Source organism: Silurus aristotelis, assembly GCF_946808225.1.
Source record: "Silurus aristotelis genome assembly, chromosome: 26".
Taxonomy (NCBI): Eukaryota; Metazoa; Chordata; class Actinopteri; order Siluriformes; family Siluridae; genus Silurus; species Silurus aristotelis.
Window position 1 is genome coordinate 14,762,395 of NC_139599.1, and position 27,641 is coordinate 14,790,035.

At 38.2% G+C, this 27,641-nt stretch overlaps 3 protein-coding genes across 6 annotated transcripts; 2 read left to right on the plus strand and 1 right to left on the minus strand.

The window, feature by feature from the left end:
- Nucleotides 1-4,568: 4,568 nt before the first annotated feature.
- Nucleotides 4,569-15,313, plus strand: scimp (SLP adaptor and CSK interacting membrane protein). 3 transcript variants are annotated; one of them, XM_083530710.1, is made up of 8 exons: nucleotides 4,569-4,740; nucleotides 5,158-5,288; nucleotides 5,718-5,824; nucleotides 7,624-7,675; nucleotides 7,776-7,855; nucleotides 9,097-9,255; nucleotides 10,994-11,155; nucleotides 12,132-15,313. In XM_083530710.1, exons 3-8 carry the CDS (start codon nucleotides 5,719-5,721, stop codon nucleotides 12,278-12,280), a joined length of 708 nt encoding a protein of 235 aa, XP_083386836.1. In that variant the 5' UTR covers nucleotides 4,569-4,740; nucleotides 5,158-5,288; nucleotide 5,718; the 3' UTR covers nucleotides 12,281-15,313. The 3 variants fall into 3 exon arrangements, with proteins under 3 accessions (XP_083386836.1, XP_083386838.1, XP_083386837.1); XM_083530712.1 differs by lacking the exon at nucleotides 9,097-9,255 and having other exon boundaries at nucleotides 4,606-4,740; XM_083530711.1 differs by lacking the exon at nucleotides 5,158-5,288 and having other exon boundaries at nucleotides 4,643-4,740.
- On the minus strand, nucleotides 14,938-21,131 carry derl2 (derlin 2). Of its 2 annotated transcripts, none has more exons than XM_083530708.1 (7): nucleotides 20,979-21,131; nucleotides 17,587-17,652; nucleotides 17,426-17,499; nucleotides 17,241-17,334; nucleotides 16,487-16,682; nucleotides 15,831-15,921; nucleotides 14,938-15,667 (listed from the first exon to the last, which is right to left on the minus strand). In XM_083530708.1, the coding sequence occupies exons 1-7, from the start codon at nucleotides 21,069-21,071 to the stop codon at nucleotides 15,562-15,564; spliced, it is 720 nt and encodes a 239-aa protein (XP_083386834.1). In that variant the 5' UTR covers nucleotides 21,072-21,131; the 3' UTR covers nucleotides 14,938-15,561. The 2 variants fall into 2 exon arrangements, with proteins under 2 accessions (XP_083386834.1, XP_083386835.1); XM_083530709.1 differs by having other exon boundaries at nucleotides 20,605-21,037.
- Nucleotides 21,132-22,907: 1,776 nt separating this feature from the next.
- Nucleotides 22,908-25,660, plus strand: mis12 (MIS12 kinetochore complex component). The gene is made up of 2 exons (XM_083530713.1): nucleotides 22,908-23,003; nucleotides 24,389-25,660. The coding sequence occupies exons 1-2, from the start codon at nucleotides 22,979-22,981 to the stop codon at nucleotides 25,021-25,023; spliced, it is 660 nt and encodes a 219-aa protein (XP_083386839.1). The 5' UTR covers nucleotides 22,908-22,978; the 3' UTR covers nucleotides 25,024-25,660.
- Nucleotides 25,661-27,641: the final 1,981 nt, after the last annotated feature.

Genomic DNA, 27,641 nt, shown 5'->3' on the forward strand with positions numbered 1-27,641 from the left:
TATAATTTCCTGTCATCCAGATGTGCTGTGAACCCTCTTGTCCCACGTGCCAGATGTGTATTTAATCTCAGAACTGCATGTTATTGTTGGTAAAGTTTCCTATTAAAGGGAATATAATCAGGGATGAGTGTTGTGAGCCTGACATGAATCGTTCTGGATTGTTTGTCCAATAAAAGCACATCCTGACATGGTTTATTTCTCTTATAACTTTATTTTTATATTTTAGATAAATCCTTGGGATGTTTGGATACTGCTGGGGTCCGCCCCCCTTTCATGCAGATCTCAGGTTGGTCGACGGTGGTGTGGAGGGCCGTCTTTTATTCCAGATATCCCTCAATTGTATGGAGTCCCTACTTGCACCCTGATCACACTGCACAGCATCTTTAACTTTTATCTACAAAAATCAGGATACTTAATAATACTTGTTTCTTTCTTTCAGTCCTTTAATCTCCTTTTTTCTCCATCTCTCTCCTGTTTCTCTATCTCTGTCAAGTGATGCTCCTGAGGTTCTAGTGACCAGTGTTCCTGTCCTTTTCATCAATGGAGACCACTCTGTGCAGCTGAGGATAGTTCCACTTTAACAGCCTAAAAATCCATGAAGAGCAATTCAAGAACTATGAGGATGGATTTGGACTGTAATGAATATAAACAGTCTACTACAATGGCTTAAGACAGCAGTTGGCTTGAATCAATGCCAATTCACCGAACAGTTCCCTGAACAGTACACAATGACAACGAATGGACATTCGGTGTCACCCATATTATAATGGGTTCGCTTTCAATCTCAATCTGGTTCCTCATTCAATCAGGGAGTTTTTCCTTTTCACGTGTTACGTCTTGCAGCATTGACACAGTGTTACAATAAGAACACCAATGCAGATAACAACACTACTGCCCATCGCAAAAATCTCAAAACATTCCACTTTGCCGTTTTTCTTGAATAAGATTACACGTTTCACCATTCTGAAAAATGAACTCAAGTCATCAAAAGAGGGAGATATATATGAGTCATTAGCCGGTATCTGTTTAGACAGTTCAGAGATTTTTATTTCTTCTTGAATCATATGAATATGAGTGTAGACATTAAATAAACAGAGCATGTGGAGCCTGAGGTTATAATAAGTCAATCCGCCCAGTGTCTGTATAAGGCTACTGGGACACACATCTCTGGCCTGTGAGCTTTGTGACGTCTCATCATCATCCTTTCTGAATCATTTTGGCCTAAACCAGTCACTGTCTTCTTGAAGTTGAGGACAGTGCATCTGTATCTAAGCTGACTGAAGATCCATGTGTGAAAGGTCCTATTAATGTTCAAACTGGGGTTAATAGATGTCATGTTAGTCAGATTACTACTGGAGTAAGCAAACTAATTCTGCGAATTCTTAGTCCAGATCTTTGGCTGTAGGAATAAAGAGATTGGTACTTGGGCCTACATTTCTCCACACATCATCACTACCTACAACATTTCAATTACTGAACATATTAAACACTACCGGCATTCAATCTGATATTAGGATACATTTGACATCATTCAAAAGTTTCCCTGGTATCACTCACCAATGGCAATTTATTCATTTATAAACAAAACCAATCATTGGATTATTTGATCAGAAACCAGGCCTTCATCCAAATCTGTACCAGTTTCATCTTTAAGTGTAACTTCAAGATCAACCAGTACTTCTCTTTTACAGCAAAACAAATTGTGTACCAATGTTAGGCCATACCATATTCACAAAAATCATATGCACAATTATAAACAACGATTTTAAATATCATTCAGCCTCTGCTATAAATAAATCAAAGCAAGCCTCTAGGATTTTATAAGCTTTGAGAGGAAGAAACACATTTTACTGGTTTGCTACAGTGCTTCTCTGCTGGAAACTCATTCACAACGATTGACTTGCGTTTGAATATATTTTTGTCCGTGAATATGTATTCAATTATTCCCAATAGTCCAAGTGTAAGTTTTGATTTGAGCTGATTTATCCAATCAGGTTTCCATTTGAAATTACGCACACAATTTGCTTTTAGTTTCAATCCCCAGGGAAACTGTTATGCATAGAAGAAAAGCCAGAAACCCAGGAGTCATTTTATAGGGTGAATACCGATGCTTCTGCTGGAGATGATGTATGTAGGCTGTGTAACAGTGAAAAGAGACTTGTTGAATTGTGTTCAGTGGGTTTTCTCATTTTAGTAATGGCCTTCATTATCACTGTTTGAGATATCTGTCTGTGCTGCAGTGCTCTGTTATATTGTGTTTTTATGTGTTATTAATGGTTTTTATAGTCGTGGTTTTATAATGATGGTATTAGCAGATTATCTAGGTAGGAAAATGAAAGCTTGGTGTGAAATGCCACTGGTCAGCTATAAATACAATTTGATTTAATTGTAAAGAAAATGCATTAAATAAATAAATAAAAGGACTTTCAAAAAAGAAAAACTTTTTCTCTGTTTTGTAGGCTGTTCATTTTCACAATTGTAGCAGCTTGAAAACACAAATAGGTTTCCAAGTAGATGTTATGAAACGATGCCGTTACGTCTCTGTGTACACCACAAACAGCTTCGATCTGTGAACATGATGATGTCATCAACATTCAAATCACATGTAAAGCGCTGTGCCTTTATATTCTGTTTTTACCGGATGTTTCCAGATGAACTGTTGAAGCAAACGAGGTTTTCGTTCCTTAAAACTTCACTACAAAAATGTAAATGAGTCACATTCGACGCATCTGTTTGGCAGAAAAAATCACGATGTTGAAATATTTTCAATTTGGTTACATTTATTTTTATCCATAGAGCACTTTTAACAACAGACATGGTCTCAAAGCAGAATGTATAAGTTGAGTGCCTCTAAGTTTGTTTCTTATATTTGTACATTTATCCATAATGAGTGAGCCAGTGGAGACTACTGAGATGATATTGGAAGAAACCTTGAGAGAAACCAGACTCAAAAGGGAACCTCATCCTCATCTTTGTGGCACCAAATTTCCATTTATTACAGTTCCATCGTTGTTGAGGTGTTCAGTGATCTGTTCATGCAACCTGTGGTCCTGAGCCATTGTAGTAGACTGTTGATAATAATTACAGTCCAAATCCATTCTCAGATTTTTTGAGTTGCTCAGTAACTTCATGAATCTTTGGACTGATTATGTGGAACCATCCTCAGCTGCACAGAGGGTCTCCAATTAAAGGAGAATTCCATCCAGAGGTAGAGCATTGGGATAAATCGGCCAGATACAAAGAGAAGAAAAGGACAGGAGGACTGAACACTGGTACCTCAAGAGAGAGAGAGAGAGAGAGAGAGAGAGAGAGAAGAGCAAGAGAAAAATTGTTAAGTATTATCATAAATATTGTTTAATAAATGTGTAAAGGCAAAGTCTTCAAATTAAACTCATACTGTTACAATTTGCTATGTCAAGTATAAGTACGGTGTTATTGGTTGTGTTAGTATAGTGATCATCTTGACACGTACAAGCCGTAAATAAAACCATGATGACAGACAAAATTTTGCATAATCAAGACTAGGATAATTGGTTATTAATTGGTCGGCACACACTGGCTGTCTTATAATAGTTGTTTATTAATAAAATTACTTGTGATCGAACGATGGATACGCCTACAATAAGAACATCGGTGCCAATGTACAGTCTGATTTATCCGTATTATCTAATAAAAATATCAGACTTTATAGCATCTTCCTGAGAATTATAATGGCAGCTGCCATTTCTGGTTGAATGAGCATGGGGGGGCTGCTGCTGGTAAACACCTGGTTAACTGTAAACAAGAGTTCACTTTAAAAACCACGCAAAACGACACCAACTAATACTCAGAGTTACTCAGATCTGGCACTTCCGGTGTTAACCCCGGTCTGTTCACACTGTTGCTGTCCACTGTTTTTTTTTTTTAAACCTAATTGCAACAGCGGCAAATTTACAGTGTATAAAACATAGTTGATCTTATCTTATCTTATCTTATCTTATCTTATCTTTTTTCAATTTATTAAACCTCACCATTTCAAATAGATAGATAGATAGATAGATAGATAGATAGATAGATAGATAGATAGATAGATAGATAGATAGATAGATAGATAGATAGATAGATAGATAGATAGATAGATAGATAGATGCAGTGTATATACAGATGATAAATATGATGGCAGCAGAATAAGTGCTTTAGTTTAGTTTGTAATTTCAATTACACCCAGAACTATTTTAAAAAAAACAGCAAAAAAAAAAAAAAACACTGTGATGTCAAAAGTGCTGTAGTGTGAATTTTCAGCCAGCAGCAGGTCTGAGCTAAACTACAAACAGTGAAGGTGCAAGATATCTGTCACATAATTGTGTCACACTGCTTTCAGACATTTTAGTGCTTCTGATTCATGATCTGATTTCTATAAATGGTTTGTTCATTACTAAGATTACAGTATGCAATAGAACAGATCATACTGTAACAAACAACAGCTTCACCCTCATCATCCCTTTCTTTCAGTCTCATTGTTTTTTTTTTTTTCTTCCATTGAAACCCACATGACTTTAGCTCTTGCAGTCCTATAACTGAGAGATTCTGTGAGTAGCTCAGCTGTACTTGTGGGAGGGATGAGAGGTGTCGAGAAAGCAACAGGAAGCAAAAATTTTTTCTCATTTTGAGGCTCCCTGTTGTCACACACTCTTCAATCAGACACTCTGTTAGGGTTGTTTCTATAGTCATGGAGATTCCTGAGCCGAGAAGAAGATAAAGGTAAACTTGACAGGAATTCAATTTTTCTGATTTGACTAAAACCGTTATTTATTTATTTATTTTTTTAAAGGTTTCTTTTTTCTCTTTTTCTTTGTGTACTTGTAATTTTCATAACGTTACGAGTGAAAAGAAGAAGCGTTCTCGGATATTCGACATTTCAAAAGAATCAACTTGGAGTTTTTTCTAAAAAAAAGTCTAAGTCTATAAAAATTCAGACAGTAAAAAAGAATGCTATAAGTTTTTTTTTAAATAGTGCAACCATTTACAATGTGGTTGATAGCAGTATTCTAAGGATCGTCAATAAAAAAGGACACCTGATTTATTTATATCCACCGATATAATGTTACATATTGAAAAGGAGTAACCAAGTTACCAGCTGTAAAATAAGAGCATTTATTTTATGTGTGTTTCTTTCAGGATTTGTTTTTCTCGTACTACATGAAAAATGTTGGTCATTTTGTCCGTCATTTACTTCATCCACTCCTGGGTTCTCCAGAGTCCATTAGTCTAGACTGGTGCAGCTTAAACAACGTCTGGTGAGATTTCAAGTAAGCCAAAGTCATTTTAGTTGGACTGACAATTAATCATGGCATAAAAATAACCCATTTTTTTCAATGTTGTATCGGACAGGATGCGGTGCGTGATAGATAAACCATGACTTGCCTTTTTTTCATGGCATTGGAAACAAAGATAAATCCTCTGCAGGCTCTAATGTGTGAAACACCCAAACTTCAAAGACAAAGCTATTTAGAAAACACAAGTATGATGCTTTTCCTCTCAGGAAACATCAGCTTCAAAATTGAGCCTCAGCAAATGGTGTGCTCGATGGTGAGCCACAGAAAAGAGGAAACGAAATTACCCTGCTATATTGGTTATGTATAGCACACAGTTATTGTAATGATAATAATCGTGTGCTGTGTTTATTATATAACAATTAAAATCTTTTGAGGGGTTTTTTAAATATATTTTATCTTCAGGATGGAATTTCAGAAATTTCTCATCCTAATAATTGGAGGTATCTTCGCATCATCCTTGGTGATAGTCGTTTTGTTCATCATCATCAACGCCTGCATAAGACGGAAAGGTAAATGTGAGGGTTTTTGTTATTTCACAACGACAGTGAAAAAGAAAATACCTATAAATGGGGTACGTTATTGTTCTAAGTTGTAAATAGATCAAAAGAAAATCTAAAGAATTGTCATTTTCTTATTCACTCCAAATCATAGCTACACTCATTACACGAGTGGACATTCCACACCATTACATGTAACTTTAAACAGTGTAAAAATATAGTGTTTTTTTTTTTTAAATGAGTAAGTTCATTAAGAATTGTTCACTTGCTGTTAAAGGAAAATGCTCACAGTTCAACAGCAATAAAGGTTTCAATAATTATTTGTATATATTGTAAACCTAAACATTACAGTCGCTGTCAAAAGTTTGGACACATCTAGTGTTTTATGGTTTTTGAGAAACCAATGCATGTTTCCTTTTGTTTATATGAAACAAACTAGGTCATTTGCCAGTATGAAGCTTTAGCTTTACCGAACAAATATATTAATTTACAAATGTTCTACTTTATTTTCATTGAAAATCCTCTCTTAGCATCAATAACAACTTTATTCACACTTGTAGCATGTGGACAGTTCATTCCTTCAAACATTCAACTGAAATGCACTTTATATCACTATATCACAACTTAGTCCTTAGCTCTATGTTTTGTTTTGTAGCTCTATGTTGTTTATGTAGGGTCCTGGGGAAAAGTTGTTTCATTTAACTGTGAACTGCATCAGCAAAAAAAAAAAATTGTTTTCATTTTTTTAATTTAAAGAATTTAGGTGGGGTTGACAGGCAGGCTATTTAATGATAAATAACACTCCAGCCCACTGTTTGCTCTTTATAACACTTCCAGAGCTTAGGCGTTTGCTTTGGGTCTTTGTCTTGGTCTATGGCGAATTCGCTTCCAATGAGTCGCAGTCCAGATGGATTTGCATTGTGTTGAAGTTTGGAATAGTAGCCATGTTGGTTCAGTATATCTTTCACGTGGAAAAAGTCTCCAACCATTTCCTGCTCCAAAACAACCCAAACTATTAAGCTCCCACCTTCATGTTTGACTGTGTTGATGAGACAGTCTGCTAACATCTTCTAGAGCTTTTTTAGAGCCAAAGATGTAAAATTTGGACTCATTTGTCCACAGAACTTTCTGGCAGTCAATCTTTCTATTTAATACATGTATTGTCTGTATTGTCTCGTATTGTCTTTATTGTCTCATATAGTCTGTTTTGTCTATATTGTAAGCTAAATGTATCGCTGGAACCAAATTCCTTGTGTGTGTCAACACACTGGGTCAATGAACCTGATAAATCTTAATCTATTGGCTATCTTTTGTCTGTTGCAAAGAAACAAAAGGAACGTGCATGTGTCTCAAAAACCACAAAATACTAGATGTTTCCATTTTACAGGCACTGTGTATATATTAGGTACACAAAATTTACGGTTCAGTTGGATCAGACAACACGCCCAAACCTTCGCTCTCCACGTGCATCAATGAGCCTCAGCTGCCCACAACCCTTTAGCCGGTTCACCACTGTTCCTTGCTTGGACCACTTTTGATAGATAGCGACCACTGCAGACCACGAACAGCCTACAAGAGCTGCAGTTTTGGAGATGCTCTGACCCAGTCGTTTAGCCGTCACTATTTTGCTCTTGTCAAAGTCACGCAAATCCTTACGCTCACCCATTTTTCCTGCTTCTAACACGTCAACTTTGAGGACAAAATGCTCACTTGCTGTGTACGATCGGTGTATGTATAAATATATGTGTGTGTGTATGTGTGTCTTGTAAATCTTACACAACTAAATTATTAATACAAATTTCCACTTTCAGCGGGAAAATATAACACAATGGCTTTAAAACAGATTAAGCCATTCCACAACACGTAAGTAAAGTGCTGTTGTAACCCTTACCAACTAACTTGATAACTATTTTAAAAAAGTGCTGAAAATATTTCAGATTTCTAATCCATATTTCCATCGCAGAGAGAGCTCTTTTAAGCATAACGGGCAGGAAGAGGCGAGACCTCCATTACCTCCAAGAGACCAATTTGACACAGAGTCCAGTAAGTAATTTGCCTTTTGCTTAATTGGTTCTTTTGAGTCGCATTGACAACAAGAGCATTTATGATAAAATGCAAGTTGGGGAATTACACAGCAAATCAACAGAAATGAAAAGTCGATAGTGAATTGTTGTTTATTATGTATTTCATCTACTGAGAGAGACAAAGATCTTGTCAATTTGCAGAAAAAACAGAAATCTGAAGAAATAGCAGCCACAGGCTGACTTAAACAATAGGCAATTGGAGGTAAAACGACACTAAACGTCTTTTTCCGATTTTCCGAGCTGTTCATTTTGCGTGAGTCTGAGCTCAGTTTAACCTCAGATTATGATTCATGTATTAGTGAAACCTGATGTGATCTTCTGCTACTGTAGCGCATTCCTCAATTATGAACATGTATTATGGGATGCTTTTCCTGCTCACCACGAGTGCACCAAATGTTTATTGTTGTGATATCGGCTCCGCCCTGCCAACTTGAACTAGTCGAACTGTTTTGGAAATACTTAACAACTGCATCTGGTACCAATATCCATGCCGTGAATAAAATCACTTTCTCATGGATATGCATGATTTTAATGTGATGTGATGCTGAAACGTGATTGGTTAATTGGAAAATGATATTATTATTCAGGGACACTGGTGTTGGTAAAGTAATGAGGCCATCAAGTCTAAAAAAACAAAAAGAACCCCACCTACCAAAAATACACCCACAAGAAACACATTTGGACTGAAGGGACGAGAGAGTAGAAAGAAATCAAATAAATATGTAAAATATCAAATTTATTCACACAACAAACGTTTTTTCAATGCATTTTTCAATATAATTTTTTTTTGCACTGGATATCTATAGTGCACACATAATGGAAGTTTATAACCAACATGCAAAGGAACTGGTTTTGTTCAAAAGAATAAAAACCAAATAATTTTTTTTTATAATTTTTAAAGTAAAATGTTGGTCAGTCATGTGCAACAAAACACTAAAAGCAATACTTTCCAAAGCATTTCAGTAAATCAGCATATGCTGGGGTCTTTCCTGTCACTAATCTATATATAGAGCATTCTTTCTACCCTGTTTTGGTATCACTTCTTTTTTTTTATCTTTCTTTTTGGTTATTTAGTTATGTCAACTTTCCTTATGCATTATGCTCAGAATGCATTTGGAAAAATATAGAGAAAGAGTTTTTATAATACTTATAATAAAATATTAATCACAGCTCACTGCCTAATACCTTATTGTTTTCCAGTGAGCAACAGTTATGAGGACATGCCTGAAAACCCTCTGGTGGCAGATGAAACTTCCTGTTTAACGAGTGCAGTCATTCGTCCCCCTGAAACCCAAATTAGTTTTCAGGACAACATCAGCGTCTCGGAAAACTACGAAGAAGTAGACGAGCAAGAAAGTGGTGAGATTGAAAAAGATTTGCAGATTGATCTTGGTCTCCAAGAGTTTGTTTGAAATGCATTTACGCTGTAAACGTTTGTAGACACCTTACCAAAAAAAGTTATATGTGCCCATTCCACATTTAGTCCCCCTTTTCTATTAGAATAAACTCCACTCTTCTGAGAAGCTGTTCTAATAAATTTGAGAAGATTCAGCCACAAGAGTGTAAGTAAAGTCAAGTACTGATATAGGTGAGGTGAGAAGAACTGGGGTGATGTTTCAATTCATCCCAAAGGTGTTCAATAGGGTTGCGGTTAGAGCTCTAGAGCAGGTCACTCAAGATCTTCTACTCAATTTAAAGACATCCTGTTCAATTGTATGCCTCCAAGTTTGTAGGCTGAAAAATCCTAATATGTTTGTCCATGTAGTGTTTCTCTAGTAATCTTGAATCAGAAGCATGCATCAGGCAAGTCATAGTGGCCACTTGAAGCACAAGAAAAGTATGATTTTGCTGGATTTTGTTTTTGGTAGCAAGTTTAAAGGAACGTGCCAGTATCTAAATCTGTGTTTACTTCCCTAAATGAAACTAAAAAAAAAGAGCTGTGAAAAGTTTTGCTTTGTTTACCTTTTGTGTAAAGGTTACACAGATACAATAAAAACCATCCTAGAAATGTGTTTGTTTTTTGCCTACAAAACACTAATACCACTCTAAATCATCAGCTTTAAACCATTTAAGCCATACTGCTAAATAGTATTGTGTCTGTTTACCTAATTAAATCAAGAAACCAGGAAACCACTGGTAGTTTCTGTAATCTGAAATTATAATAGTGCTAATGGTCTCTATTGGTGTTCACTGGATACCAACATATGTTCTATATGCTGCCAAAAAGGTTCTTTGAGTCCTCAACGGTATGCCAATGACAGTATTACCAGCAGAGACCTACAGTGTTTCCACTCTTTGGTTTCCATTTAAACTAAAACCATTACTATTACACCTGTTTAAACCGTAACACATTCTAGGATTTTTTTCACTTCATTTAATGATTACAGTTTCCTCATACTGTACTTTTAACCTCTTCCTGAAATTAAAACTGGATTTTTTTTTATGGGCAAGTTTTTATGTCTGTACTGCCACCTGTTGGCCATTCTCGAGAGTTCATGTTTCGAGTCGATCCATATACAAGTTATAACTTGTCAAATGAGTCTTTTTTTTTTAAAGAAAAACTAAATAAATGCATCACAGTAACACGCTGTATATTAGATTTACATTAAGTACAGCCTATTGAAGCATACACTGTAGAAATCAAAGTTAATAAGCCCTTAGCTTGTGTATTTAAGTTTGTTTAAATGTGTACATTTCCAAAATCATGCTAAATTAGCTAGAGCTGCTAAATGAAAAATGGCAGCAGTGTGGGGACTTTCGTTTTTACACTTTGTTTATTATTGACTTGTTATATACTGGCTTCATCTAAAAAGAATGTGGACGACTAAAAAAAAAAAAAAGGATACTAAAAAGCTGTTTCAGTAAATGAGCATATCTTTCCACTCACTACCCTGTTTTGGTATCACTTCTTTTTTCCCCCGAATCTTCCTTCTGTTCATCGTGCCATTCCATGTTCATCTTTCTCATGTATCGCGTTTAGGCGCAGACATTTGAGATTTGAATAATATATAAAGTAGAGATTAAATCATATTCAGAAGCAGTATTTAGTATTCAGGAATAATGTCTAATAATTGTCCGATACTGTGTTGTTTGTCAGCGACCAACAGTTATGAGGACGTTTCTGAAAACCATGTGGCACCACGTGAAATTTCTGCTATAAACAATCCTGTTATCGTTCTACCACCCGAGACTCAAGTCGACCTTCAGGACAACCTCAGTGCCGCCGACAGTTACGATGATATAGACGCTCTTCAAAATGGTAAGGTTTAAACGATATCTCTGAATATCTGATCTTTTGGGGCGTTTGTTGGAATTTCTATGATACAGGAAGCGGCTTGTTCTATTTTCAGTGTAAAAGGTATAACATTCATAAGGATTAGAGAGCGAATAAAGTTACTCTTCTGTACTCTAATGTATACACTTACACGTCAGCTATTATCACCATCTAGTGTCCATGATCCTATAAGTCATTATGATCATTCAGCTTACTTGATTTTGGTTGAGAAGGTCAGGCATTTTAAATGATCCTCACTTTTGGGATCATTTGAAATGCCAGAACTTCTTACCCAACATCAAGACCTGACCTCAGTAATATTCCTGTAGCTGAATGATTAAAAAGCTCAACAACCATGTTCCAAAATCTGGTAGAAAGTCTTCCCAGAAATCTCAATTGGTATGTTCAAAAGGCACATATGGATTTAATACTCAGGTGTCTGTTCAGATGTTCTTTAGCATGACAAATGGTTGTTGAAAATAATTATTCGGCGTATTCAGTGAAAAGCAGTCACACCATTTAACCCTAGATTCAGTGTTTAAATCTTAAAATACAATCCATTTGCTGGTAGTTTTCCCAATTAGGAGATTAAATGATGTAAAAGAGCAGGTTCTGCTTTGGAGTGTCAAAACTTTTTGATACCACCTCATATTTGTTTTGGACATATGAACAGAATGTTAATTCGAATTCGACACTACTGAAACAATCATGAACACATCATGAAAAACCTGGCTGTTATCATGTAAATAAGAAATCTATTCTTAGAAAAATATCCCAGATGCAGAGAACCAGATAAGGGCCCAAAGGGTATCCCTGAGGGAGCCTGAGAGAGCCACAGCACCAATAGGAGAAGCTGTTCACAAGACAGTTTGGAGTTTATCCAGGAGGATTTTGGATGCTATGTAGACAATGTGAGTAAAGTTTCTCTTGACAGATGTTTATTCACTTTCTTTTCCCACAGCACAAAACAGCAATGAAGATATTATATCCTTGCCAGATTACTTGGAGGTGGAGCAGGCTCCGTTCCAGAACAAGTCTGACTCCGGGTCAGAAAACTATGACGATATCGACAAGCTCCACAGCGACGAGGACTATGACGATGTGGGATAAAATATATAGATCTCTGCACTTTTGTAAAGAAATTAATTTCGGGAAGTCTAAAACTTCTCTCGGAGGTCCTGCACAGAACTTTGGACCTCCTTCCATTTCGAGTTCAATTCACTTTCATTTCTATGGCGCTTTAAGCTATGGACATTGTCACGGCTTTACAGAATTGTATTAATTCAGGAAATTTCTCCATTTAAATCCCTAATGAGCAAGCTAGTAATGACAAACCTTCTGAGATGACCTGAGGAAGGAACATTGTGAGGAACCAGACTCAAACAGGAACTTATCATCTGCGTGACACCACCACATATTGAGATTATTAATAATTCCCCCTCTGTTTACTATATAGTCAAAAAGTGTAATTGTGTAACCAGGATTTTTTTTTTCTTTTCATGAAATCTAATTTTGACAGCTGTTCCCTTAAGTGCAAAACTGTTCGTATTAATTGCTGCCTGAACCATTCTACATGCTTTCTACATGGTACCATTACCACTGTGATGGCACAGTTTTTTAGGCTGTCTGTGCTTTTCCAATGATCAGGGAAATGCAGGAGATCGTGATCACTCCTGCCAACTTAGCACTTTTTTCATGAGAAGGGTGATATAGGAGTCCATAATTTGATCTAAAATACCACACCTAGCACAGGATCTAGGTCTTAATGAAATAAACCAGTGGGTTGTACAAGTGGCGTTGAAGTCATTTAACGTTACAGGTATAAAATTGGATGCTAACGTGGCGGGACGACACTATTAAGTGGCTAGTGTATCCTATTAATAATATGAGGTGCACATGTCGAGTACCAGAAATCATTAATCAAGATGGCCGACTAAAGTGTTCATGGAACAAGGTATGGTGAGAAAATTTCTTGTGAACGAAAGGCAGATATCTACAGAAGATTTTAAGCACAGTACCGTGAGACGCTCAGCTGCAGTAAGACATTTGAATGGTGTAAACGTTTCAAAGATGGATCCCGTTTGCGGTGGTTCCCTGATGAAGTCAAGCAGGTTGTCCCAGCGTGGTTCAGGCGTACTACTGACAAATCTTTCTGCATCGAATCTTTCCAGGCGTTAGTAAAACACTGAGATGATGGTATGACTGCAGGGGGGTATGTCGAAATGTATGTCCAATCCTTGAAATCAGTTCTTTTGTTTATAAACTCAAAAGTCCCAGTTTGACTTGAACACCCCTCGTATAATAACAAGGTCATCAACTGAAGTTCTTAGACATTTTCTTTGGAGAAACACTGATAAATAAACCATATCAACAATACTACTGAGTCATTCCCACAAATCCCAGCTGGTGAAGCTGCTAAAACTTTCTTGAAGAAAAAATATCAAATATGTATTAAAGATCAAATCAGTTGCTCCTAATAGATGTCCTCTATTCGACTTCTTTTCTGCACAAAACTTTCCCTTTAGGTATAACACTCACTATCTACCTGATTTTCTTTTTAACCAATTCTTATTTAATAGGCTTAATTTTTTTCTTAACACTTTTCCAGACCAAATACTTTTTAAAATAAATTATTTATTAGTTTCACACAACTAGTCCATGTATTGTTTGGGTTATTATTTTTTTTTAATTACAAGGCAGCATTAAAATAATTTCATACTAGTTTTGTAACACGCAGATGGCATCACAAGGCTGCATGCACAGTCACAGGGATCACTGGCCTTCATAAGTCAGTGTGCCAAAATACATCATCTTGTGTAAATCAAGAGCTGTGTTATACTGACCACGTGCATTACCATGTCTGCGCAAACTAGGCAAATATGCCATAGAGATCTCCCCACACAAGTTTCTTGCCAGAAATGAAATGCACCTTCTCACTTTCATACCTTCAGGACACATTGTAAACAGAGATAGTGTCAAAAAATTTTGATAGCACCTCATATATGTTTTGGACATCTAGTGAACAGAATGGTAATTCGAATTTGACACGATACTGAAACAATCATGAACACATCATAAAAGACCTGGCTGTTATCATGTAATTAAGAAATCCATTCTTAGAAAAATATCCTAGATGCAGAGAACCAGATAAGGGCCCAAAGGGTATCCCTGAGGGAGCCTTAGAGAGCCACAGCACCAACAGGAGAAGCTGTTCACAAGACAGTTTGGCATTTACCCATGAGGATTTTGGATGCTATGTAGACAATGTGAGTAAAAATTCTCTTGACGGATCAGACCCAATATTTCAGCCTTGCCATGATGAACTAGGTATGATAGAAAACCCTGAAAACACCAAAAAGCATGAAGCATGGTAGTGGTAGAATCATGTTCACCATTGCCCCCTAAACTCTCAGTTTCTTTTTCCTTTGAGTAAGAACAATCCTGAAATGTTTAAGGAAAGCTCTCTATTTAAAATAGAATGAACGTTTACCCTTTCAAACAGGATGTAATGTTCATCACACTTTCAGAAACCTTTGAACTTATTTATTCCATTTCAATGATAAGCGCTGCGTAAGCTTTACAGCTGGGTGCAAATCCAGATGTTTGCCAGGATTTGTTTTTTAAGGTTATTTATGAAGTTTTGATTTTGTTCCACGGCTTGGGCTGCATAATGTCGCTTGCTTACTGTCATATCAAGCCAGCGTGACGAACATTGTGGCTTAGAAAAGAACTGAAACTGCAGTTTCACTGCACACTGAACCACCTGCTACTAAACAGTACTTTTATTTGTATTTTTAAGTATGTATGGTAAGTACATAAAAGTAAGGCAAATATGACTGTTACATTTGCTTGTTAATCAAGCTTTCCAATTATAATGATTTCATTGTGTTATCTGACTACGTTAGCCTCACCTTCACACTTATTTTTTTATAAACAGCCTCAACATTCAACCAGAAAGGACGTTCAGCCAATAGTTTAAGATACTTGAATATTTTATATACATTTATTTTTATAAAAAAAAAAAAAAAAAAAAAAAAAAAAAAAAAGTAAACTAAGAATGCTCTTGCTTCAGTCAATCAAGCGTAGTTTCGTTTGCAGTAGCTCCACATTAGTGATCACTGTTGCACGACACGACGGCAGGGGGGAACAAAAAAAACCAAAAACCAAAAACTAACAAATTGCAACAGCTCAGAAACTTCCCGTTTTGTCTCGAACACTTTGGAGTTCTGTCTCAAAAGCTCCAGTTTTGCCTCAAAACTTCACATGGAAGTTTACCTGCTGCGGGCGTCACTCAGGACGAGCGAATCGAGTCTTGGTCTTTTGTTTATTGCACAGGAGAATAGGAGAAGGAGTTCATGGAGCATGTGCTCATAGCGGCACCATCGATGATTTTAACCCTCCAGACGCTGTCCCTCGCCCCAGGCAAAACCCCCCGGGCGATCCTCGGGGAGAGGGTTGTAGTTCGGATCTTCCTCTGGCGTGTCGAACAGCATTTTACTACGGAAAGAATAAGAGTCAGGGAGTAATATATATATATATATATATATATATATATATATATATATATATATATATATATATATATATATATATATATATATATATATATATAAAAATATATGATTGTGATTAGTTAAGATAAAAAGAATAAGACACGTACAGAAGGGAAGGCGTTCTTAGCCATCTGCCTCCACCAGGTTGATTGGGAAATACATCCTCCAAGAAGAAATACACATGCCCCACTGCAATTCCTGAACACACCAAGGAAAGAATGTATAACATCCTGAAATCTATTTTAGCAATACCTATATGTTATTATTTTTTTAGCTCCACTAGCACCAACAGACCCAATAATTAGTCCTGATAATTAATTGCAGTAAATATCGGCAAAAATCCATACAGATAGTTTTTCCGGGGTGCGTTATTTAGTACGAGAGCGGCCTCTGGTGGCGACTCATTGATGCCATGTGTTTCTCATTTGCAGTGTCTGTTTTTTTTATTTCGTTTTGGATGTAACTGTCTTTTTATGGAAGCCTGTTTCCAACACAAAAAAAGTTTGCAACTTTTCGCAATTCCAACTTTATTACTTTCAATTCCGACGAATAAGGTAATAAAATTCAGAACCATTTTACATGGAATGTTAAAAAACTATGGAATATAGTATGTTAAAAAACTATGGAATATGGAATTTTAAAAATCTTTCAGTTGATTAATCGGTCATCCGCAAGTAGGATCCCACCTAGCTGTCGGTAACATCCACTATGAGTCGACCTCTAGCAGCTTCTAAGTCTAAAGTGGATGAATATAAATATGTACCTAAAAGGTCCACAATGATGGAGTTGCCCAGCAGCAGGGAGAATCCCATAAGGACCCAGGGCAGGAACGGGGCTTGGAAGTTGAGAAGGCCGAAAAAGTTCATGCGCACGTTGGGGTTACGTCTGCTCCACACATACACAAGCATGATGGTGAATGCCTGGCCCAGAAACACAAGACTCACAAACATGCCGAATATCTTACACGTGCATTAAGGAAGACGCGATATACAGCTTCGGATCTATACTATATGGACAAAAATATTGGGACATCTGACTTTTCCAGCAATATGTGGTTCTTTCCCAAACTTTTACCACAAAGTTGGAAGCACATAATTGTATAGGATGTAATTTTTTCCTTCACTTGAACTAGGAGACCCAAACCTCTTCCAGCAGGACAATGCCCTTATGCACAAAGCCATCTCCATGAAGATATGCTTAACATGGGTTTGACGTGTGTTAAAGATCTTGAGTTGACCTGCTATAGAGCTCTGACCTCAACCCTATTAAACACCTTTGGGTTGAATGTGAATGCTGACTGCACCCCAGGCCTCCTCACCAAAAATCTAGTCACTCTCCAATATCTTGTGGAACATCTTCCCAGAAGAGTGGAAGTTATTGTAACACAAATGGGGACCACAATAGTCAGTTCAAATTTTGACAACCAGGTTTCTGTCACTACCCTGAAGATTTTTATGTAAAAAAATAACTATTATGAAGTCCGTAATGCAACGTTCCAAAATTGCACTCAAGGATACGGTCATGAGAAGGCCCCCGAATAAGAACATGAAGACAAAGTCAGCGGTTCTGCCTCGGAACGAGCCCTCCTCCAGCATGCGACAGTAGCGATATCTGTGATGCTCACGATAAGGACTTTTAGCAGTGAGGAATTGATGGAATTCACGTTAACATGTTAAAGCGAGCGTGTGAAAAAGAAGGATACAAAAAGATCATGTTGAAAAAGAAGTTGAAGCCAACTGGGCCGAAGAACAGAAAATTGGTCACAAGCCGCCATACCTAAAGAAAAAAAAAGAGAAAAATTCTTAAGATTTATTATTACAAATCGATTAATTTTTTATTATTGTTTACGAACATGACACTCACCTGGTAGTGCTTTAATATCAAATCAGGGTTGAAGTACAGCTGAAAAGGTGTAATGAGATCTAATTGCTGCGAGGAAAAATGTCAAAGAGGTGGGTGTTAAACAAAACCTGACATGCCCCACTGTCCACAACTGCATTTATGCACACAAATCCGAAAGGGTTATCAGGCCATTCTCGAATCTGATCGGACAGAACGTACGGATTCTACAGTTTCTACAATGACAACTTGCACAGAAAATATGTAAAGCGCATAGAAATGTAATAGTGTAATAAATATCCACCAACAATTCACAGCATATCCTAGATTTTGCAATGTACAGTTCTCATATCGTATGTTATATATTGAATATACATACACAATGAATATAAAACAAAGTCTACACACCCATATGAATGTCATTGAAATATAAAGACACAAATAATGAAATAAATGTCAGAAAATAAATATGTAATTATTGGGATTTTTTATACTAAAACATTCCACACCCTGATTGCATTTGTCTGAACACTTCTCCCAACTCACATGGGAAGCACTTTATGGAAGCACCTTTTGCCTTTATTACAGCATCAAGTCCTTGTGAATAGGTCTCTATAAACTTCACACATCTAGACTTTGAAAATTTTGCCCCATTTTGCTTTGCAAAGAAGTACAAGTTCCGTCAATTGCAAGGAACTTGATCTGTGTCCGTCACTCTTTGGTGTCTTTTCATCGGTTTTCAATGGAAATGAGATCTGCGCCATTTTGCTTATCCCTTTCAGAAGCCATGTCTTTGTTAGTTTTGATGTGTGCGGAGAGTTGTTGCTAGCCAGTTAGCCTAGCGGTTGGGTAACAGCCCTGAATTGTAGTATATCATTGTCAGGTTATAAGAGGTTACAAGTCTGACTTTTATGTTGTTGTTTCTGTTTTATCTTTTACAAACTGCAATTTTATAGACTGTAAAGACTTTTTATATCCACTGTATGCGTGTGTTTTTAGTGTACTTGCTCAACAGCTTCTGTACATTTTCCCCTGCCTTTATATTTCATAGCTTTTTATATATTTTATCAATGACAGTTGTATGACACCTATAAGGATTTCTAGAAGCATTTTTGGAAGGAGTCTCCAGTACCAGAGAAAACTCTAGCATTTACATTTTTTTTCCTCAATTGCTTATATCTGTTTTAACCATAGCAGAAAAAATAGACCAAGTCATCCGATCTTGCAATCCGATCTTGCAATCCCACCACCTTCCCTCTGGATCCAATCCCTTCAACTACGCTTCAGACCATCTCACAAGACCCCCTGCAGTGCATTTCCATGATTATCAAAAGCTCCTTAGCATCTGGCCATATGCCAACTACCTTCAAGCGAGCGAGGGTTACTCCCATCGTGAAGTAACCTGCTCTGGATTCCATCAGACATCAACAATTACAGACCGGTATCACGTCTCTCCTTTCTTTCTAAATCTCTGGAATGCACTGTTTTTACCCAACAGTATGTCTACCTCTCACAGAACAAACTCCATGATCCAAACCAGTCTGGCTTCAAAGCGGCACGTTCCACAGGGACGAGAAGCTAAATGCTGCTCGATCAGCCAAGCTGTTATCTGTCCTCATCCTCCTTGACCTTTTAGCAGCATTTGACACATAAGTCAACCATAAGACTCCCTTGTCTACCCTCAGGAGCCTTGGTATCTGTGGAGCAGCTTGGGAATGGTTTGCTTCCTACATGCAAGGTCGCTCACACCAGGTAACAGAGAGGGTCCACATCTGCCCCATGCAGACTCTGCACTGGTGTCCCACAAGGCTTAGTACTTGGTCCCGTTCTATTCCTTTTCCCTCTATACCCACTCTCTTGGTGAATTCATATCCTCACATGGGTTTTCTTACCACTGCTTTGACACCCAACTCATCTCCTCTTCTCCTTTCTCAGATACCACAGCTTCTGTTTGGATCTCGTCATGCTTGGCGGACATATCTTCGTGGATGAATGCTCATCAAATAAAACTCAACCCCAGCAAAAACAAACTGCATGTGATTAATCTCCAGGTTTCAGAATAACGCTTCATAACTCTCTGCTCTCCCCTTCAGCCACTGCTCGCAACCTTAGGGTAACTATGGACAATCAACTGTCATTCTCTTCACATGTTGCTAATGTGGCTCGTTCTTGTCGATTTCTTCTCTAAAACATTGGAAGGATTTTACCCTTTCTGTCCACACAGGCTGCCCAGGTGCTTGTTCAGGCTCTGATCATTTCAAGACTGGACTACTGCAACTCTTTGCTAGCAGGTCTTCCTCTAAACGTTGCATGACATGTGTGTAACCTGCCCAAGTTCTCCCACACCACCCCACTGGTGCGCTTGCTACACTGGCTTAGCCTGCACGTATAAGATTCAAAACACTGACGCTTGCCTACAAGGCCAAAAATGGACCAGCACCATCTCACCTCAGATACCTCATCACACCTCGCACTGCACCACACTGTCTGAGATCCCCCAGCACTGCTCGACTGGTACCACCTTCTCTCAATGTAAGAGGTAAGTATACTTTAAGGCATTTCTCTGTTCTGGCACTGAGGTGGTGGCATGAACTTCCAAACAGCAGACTTCCTGGCTATCTTCAAGAGACGGGTGAAGACCTGAGACTTCCTAAAACACTTGAACTAACCCTTTCCAAGTTTGTGTTGTTTAAAACACAAATCATTATTCACTGCTAGAGACTCAAAGCACTTTTGTATGTCCCTCTGGACACGGGCGTCTGCTAACTGTCTCAAATGTAAATGTTATAACAAAAAACAAATGACATTCCACAATGAGAAATATATCTGCAAATAGATTTAAAAAGCATGTGTCGTTCATTCGTTTGAAAAAAATAAATGCATGAGGGTGGTTAACGCCGGGATGCGTTAATTACAGCATGCGTTTATCTCATTTATACAACTGAGCAGATATGTGATGAAGGGCTTTGACCAGGGGCCAACGATTGGTGTTGGGTGGGATTTAAACTCACAACCTTCAGATCCAAATTTCAATGCCTTCACCGTTTGCACTTGAAATCTTGGTGGATGTTGCATGTTGGATGATGCAGGAACCCATGTGCTGAACTGACCCTCGGTCACGACGTCCTGGTGGACAAGGGGGGACCCCCTCCCCTATCACTCTCGACCATGATGTCACGTGGACATCACGTCAGAATCAACCTATGACACGACCACTTTCTTGTCACGCACCTGCCCCTGTTTTCTCGCCCGCAAACGCACGGCGCCGTGTTCGTCACCCACTCCTGACCCTCCTATACTAAAACTAGGGGCTGTTACCCAACCGCTAGGCTAACTGGCTAGCAACAACTCTTGATCGCGCCCACTTTTCATATCAAAACCCAAAAATGTTACAAGTTTTACATCGTTTTACTTACAACCGCCGCCGTCGTAAGCACGCACGCAGTCGTGTACGTTCTTGTAACCACCGGGATCTGTAAATACTCCTGCTGGAATGTCTGGTAAGCCATCTTTGTTTTCCGCCTGACGACTGTTCAACTTCCGGTATCTCCTGACACGTCGCTCCATAGAGACACGTCAAATAGGGGCGGAGCTTGATGTCTCGCCCTCTCTCATTGGCTTCTCAGAGAGGCCAAGTGCACGCGCAGGAATCCGATTGGTCTTTCCGATGAGCTAAAGACGGTTGAATTGTGTAAGTTCCAAATAGCTCATCGCTTCATATGTATGTTACCTAAAAAGGCGGCGACTCACATTGCGCTTTGTGTAAGCGCCCTAAATAATAAACCAAAAATGGATTTGGGATTCGACCTGTCACCTCAGCTGCTTGTGTTTCTAGTGTGAAGTGTCACGTTGTGATTCGTCCCAGTCACTGAAGCGTGGCAGGGGGCTCTGTTAATACCCTCATACTGAGATTTTATAGTTTTATTTTATTACTTTATATTCATGGTGTGGTTAATGTTGAACAGAATAAATTAACAGTATCAGCCAATCAGAATCACTGACACTTTTTTTTTTTTTACTGCATTTCAACTATACATATAAAGTCCATGCATCAGAGAGAACGTCAAGTTTATTTCTATAGTGATTTTCACAGCAGACTTTGTTTTAAAGCAGCTTTACAGAGTTTAACAGTTAAGTTGAGTTATACAAGTTGAAGTTATACAATGTAGGCATATTAAGGGAATTATTTTTTTATTTAAGGATACAAATTTGTAAATACTTAAAGAAATGTTTGGTAGGAATATTGTATGTATTAACTATTTCCTCAAACGACACAAGAGTATTGTTAAGGAATAGATCTGCTATTTTTTTTCTTCGAAAAAGGGACTAAAACAAGATAAAGGATAAAAGTCACCTAATTTCTTTTATAAATTTCTTTCATAAATCAATCGTATTTATAACTACAAGGTTGGAATTTTTTATTTTTTAGATCTTTTTTGATGAATATGAGCATACATTTAAGGCAGATCAAATACTGATTTACATTTTATACATTTTGGTCTATGAATATGTCTATTCTCTTCATTTCATAGCTTTTCTCTCTTCTCACTTCCAGAAGTGTGTTTCTGTTACATTTTCCATTCAATCAGATTTCAGCCAGCACATGTTTCCAGGGTCAAAGGAAATCCGTCTTTGAGGTCTTTGAAATCAGCAGTAGCTTTAAATACATGAAAATTAAACTGTTGCTGCAACCAATCAGATTGCGAGCTGGAGTCCCTGAGGCCCTCTGGCAGGCATCCAACAACGTCTGCTTTTTCACATCCTTTCTGAATCTCCTGCCAAGCACACACACAAACACACACACAAACACACACACACACACACACACACACACACACACACACACACACACACACACACACACACACTTAAATTCACCATGAAAACTAAACACAGTATTAACAAAAAAACAACAAACACATTAGTGCGACATACTTTGAAAGCACGAGCAACAGATGCCAGTTTACAGATATAATTTTCAATAAATCGAATACCTTGTTGGCTTCATGCTGTGAGAAAGGGAAATAGTCTTTAAATCAAAAGTGATTCAACAAAATGTAAACAAATGATATACACTGTATAAACAATATAAAGGCAGCAGTTACACTTTAATTGGATGGTCAGCAGAGATGGGAAAAGTACACACATCCTTTACCCAAGTAGAAGTACATATACTCATGTTTTAAAAGACTCTGGTAAAAGTTAAAATACTGATTACACTTTTTGACACTTTATGTTTAGTTTGTAAGTGCTAAAAAGCCATGCATTTTTATATTCTTGTTTTTCTTGTGATCACGGCTTTAATTTTCTCGTGATATTTTTTTACACCCTGACCGCTAGAGGGCGGAAGCGTCGGAGTCACTGCGTTCAGCGTCACGGCCACGAAGAAAAATCGTTGGGCGCGCGCGCTTTGGAAATGGCGGAGGACCGTGAAACAGACAGTGAGAAACTTTATATAATTTTTTTATTTTTATATATATATTTTTAAACTCATTGAAGTTGGAAATCTGATAGGAAATGTTAACGCTCATTTATATACAGGTTTTAAAGCGTTGTTTTTGTGTGCAGCTGTTTGTTGTGTAGCTTTGACACCATTACAATAAACTAAACCGCATATCATTTATTCTATAAAAATCTACAAATATATCAGATTTAATCCAAATTCACAGATTATTCGATTTAAGAGCAAATTATTAGGAAATGGCACTTTTAATTGATAATTTTATAGCTAAATACATATAATTTCCCTTTGCACGTTTTAAATTGATATTTATCCATTAAAAGTAATTTATTATTAACTATAATTCATTATAAATGACATTTTTAATATTTAGAATAATTTACAGTACTTATTTGCATATTACAAATCAAAATAGCCAAATGTGTGCAATATTACGTCTGTCTGTCTGTGTGTCTGTCTCTCTGTGTGTGTGTGTGTGTGTGTGTCTGTCTGTCTGTCTGTCTGTCTCTGTGTGTGTCTGTCTTTGTGTGTGTCTGTCTGTCTTTGTGTGTGTCTGTCTGTCTTTGTGTGTGTCTGTCTGTCTTTGTGTGTGTCTGTCTGTCTTTGTGTGTGTCTGTCTGTCTTTGTGTGTGTCTGTCTGTCTGTCTTTGTGTGTGTCTGTCTGTCTGTCTTTGTGTGTGTCTGTTTGTCTTTGTGTGTGTCTGTCTGTCTGTCTCTGCCTGTCTTTGTGTGTTTGTCTGTCTGTGTGTGTGTCTGTCCGTCTGTCTGTGTGTGTGTGTCTCTGTCTGTGTGTCTTTGTCTGTCTGTCTGTCTGTTTGTCTCTGCCTGTCTTTGTGTGTGTTTGTTTGTCTGTGTGTGTGTCTCTGTCTGTCTGTCTGTCTGTCTGTCTGTCTGTGTGTGTGCCTGTCTGTGTGTGTGTGTCTGTCTGTCTCTGTCTGTCTGTGTGTCTGTCTGTCTCCAACCTTGAATCGTTTTTTACCAGTGTGTCTTTTCTTAAGATTTCTATCTATCTATCCATCCATCCATCCATCCATCCATGACATTTATTATGTAATAAAATGATGCATTGTGCTTTTCATCTGGTTAAATGTAATTCTATGTAACGTTCACATAACAGGTTATTCAGTTTAAAAGACCTTATCACATTAACGATTATATTAGATTATTAAATATTCTTAATATTTTTAGAATAAAGCTTAGATTATGAAAAGCATCCTACACACACACACACACACACACATATACACAGTTCTCCAGTAAATTCCAGTTTCTTTCATTTGAGGTGAAATTGCTAGAAATAATAATTTTTGAGATAAAATTTTTTGAATCACTGTAAAGTTATACTGAGGTGATAATTTTTCACAGTGGGATCCTTGTCCTCGGATTCCCTGAAACTGTATGAGGCACAGTTCTTCGGCTTCACTCCTCAGACCTGTATGATGAGAATGAACAGCGCCTTCCAGGACTGCCTGTACGAGATGCTCGTAGTCGTCGAGTCTGTGCTTGTCCGCAAATTGTCCCAGGGCAAAGAGCCGCCCGAAGAGCTTCGCGTCAAGACTCGTGAGTGCACGCAAAAACTGCTGCATTTCCTGCAGGAACGCTTCAAGAAGCTGTCGAGTCGCATGGAAGCTCTGCTGGTGAACAGCGTACTGTCGGTGCCCCAAAACGTCCTCCTGCCTGAAGACGAGCCGCACCGCAAACACCCGGAGAGCGAAGAACAGCTTTTAAAGTTGGAGGCTTCGATCGCAGAGCTGCAGAAGTCTTACGAGGCGGAGATGTGTGCGAAACAAGCTCTCCTGGCTGAGCTTGAGGAGCAGAAGGAAACGCAGAAGCAGCTGGATGAAGTACTGCAGTGGACCGACGAGCTGCGTCTATCCTGGAGGAAAGAAGGGATGGGAAATACCCGGGACTGCTTCAAGAATATGATTGAGACTGTGAACCAGCTGCAGGGTGAGATAGGCAAGATCCAGAAGAAGAGCAAATCACTCGATGAAGTCTGAATACACTTTTCTCCATCATGCCTTCATTGAGATGGACACCATTGGTACCTGTGCAATCCCAGCTTATCCACAAGGGGGTGGCAGCGTGCAGTCCAAGCATGACCGCTTTGTCTCTTCTCAGCAAGGTGTCACATTTGTAAGCATTCCTTCTTTTACATTTAAAATGCAGTCACCCCAGAATCCCCCTTTTTTTTCACCAAATCCATTGTCTGTACCACAGAGCAAGGATCATACGTCCTCTCTCCAATTTTATTTTCCTCAGTGCACTGAGATCAAACTGAATTTCCTATATGCCCCAATCCCTGTACTATTTTTCTTGTTCACAGCAGGAGGCCTGTAGACCCAAATAAGGGCTAGTTCTATTACCAGGTGCACTGTGTACCATGATTGTATATACTTTTAGTTTTTGTTTCTTTATATGTAACCCTGTGTTGTTGTTGTTGTTGTTTTCTTTAATTTGTTAAGAACTGGCACTTTATTTTTTAACTGAACCCAAATGTCATAAATAAACCATTTTTATATTGTTAGCATAAGTTCATGTTCTGTTTTTAATTTTTGTCTTTAAATGTGTGATTTCTATTTTATTTTTTAATTATGAACAAAGAATAATCTTTCATTGAAGTTTTAAAGGTGTGAATTGTTTTCTTAAATTAACCAGGTTTAAAAAAAAAAAAAAAAAGTCTTTTTTTTTTTTTTTTTAAGAATTGTAGTAGGGATGCAATAGCTGATTGAAATTTTTGGCCATACACAAAAAATCTAAAAGGCAAAGCTAAAAAGCTATAAGATATATATATATATAAATATATATATAAAAAATGTTTTGTACCCACAGTTGGCTCAGACCCAATGAGTACAGACAAGACCAAATTTAATGCTAGTATGCTTCTAGATTAATCCCAAGAAGCAACTCAATAAATAATAATGCTAAAGATGAGCGGATTGGGCTGTAGACAGGAAGAGGGAAAGAAGGGATGGGCGCAGTCGAACAAGGAACGTGGAACGAACGCCGCGAGCCCGAGTTTGCAGCCTGGATGAATTTCGTACTCTTTCATCTCTCTCATTAAACCCTAAGCCAGAACAGCAGGAGTCTTCTCGCTACCAGCTTCGCAGGATGGAGGTGATGTAGATCAGGCTGCCTGCCAAACCCACACACACACTTATGGATTGGGTCCCAAATCATACTGTTTGCCATGAGTTTTAAAAAGGTCGTTAATACATATTGAAAAGCTAAGCATTAAGAAAAGGACTGGCGGGAATGACCTAGATGCCTTTTTGTGTCCGTGCCAAGACCTTCAACAAGGTCATGGGATGACTATCAATATTTTACTCACTTTTAGTAAGTGTGTTACCCTTTTAGGGTCAGTTTGGATCTCGGTAACACTCCCTGAGGTGAGAATACACTCTGGATATGATGCCCATCAAACAAATTCTCGTTCACACGTAGAAGGCAATTTATCATCAGCAATTGAATGCAGTCCAGATTTAGCTCACACGGTGGAGCGCTTGCTGAGCAGAATCGATTCTCCAAACCACATTTCGGTGAAGGTGGTGGTGGTTCCATGATTATGGCCTTGCTTTACTGATCACATGGGCAGAGGTTCAAGCCCCCAAGCTGCCACTGCTGAGCCCTGGAACAAGCTCCTTAATCCTACCTGCTCGCTCCTGGCACCATATCACACTGACTTAGTGCTCTGTCTGGAGCATCCTAATAATCTAGGATATGTACAGGGTAGTGTCATATATTTGTGAGGAATACTGGCTGTTCCTGGCTTTTTCTTTTTGGTAAGGAATCAGGGACCCCACAGCTAACACATGTAGTTACATGGGGAACATTCAAATTTCCAGACAGGCAGTAAAACCAAGCTCAGGATCAGTTGTAAGATGGTAATGCTTCCCACTGTGCCACCCACACTTGATTATGATTTGTAGTGACACTTTATATTTGTTCTGGCATTCAGGATGATTCTTGAAATTGGCTGAAAGCTTTAATATAAAATACTAACAAAAGATGATGGTAGTGGTGGTGGTGCTCCACTCTTGAAGCACATGTGCCACTCAGCACATGTCAAACGCATGTCATGTCAAACGTCTCTGTGGCAGATTTGCCCAGCTTCACACAGAATTTAACGTTTTGCTCACATGGTCTGAATAGTACCTGTTAGTCTCTGTACTTTTTGGTACCACCCCGTATACACCAAGCCATGAATGCAGAATTAAACAGTACTAACGTGACGCAAAGGTCATATATCGCTGTGGTCTACGGCCTGGTTAGGACCAAAATTTAGAGCACACAGGGGGCCCTAAAGAAATACATTCATTGGGATGCTTCTGGAAATCATTTGGGTTAAGTGTTTTCCCCAGACAAATCAGACTGGGGCTGATAAATAAAGCATGATTTGAAATCCACCTGCTCTGCCTCGCAAAAGTCCGTGTGAGACGTTAGTTCAAAGCCTTCAGCCATTTTTTATACCCTGTGCTGGAGATATAGTATTAAAGATTGGTATTCATGGGCAAATTTCCGGACTCATTTATCACTCGAAGTTGCAGTTTCCCTTCTATTCCCGCAGTTTCCATCAGAAGTCCTTAATGTCACATGGAAACCATAAATACAACATGCA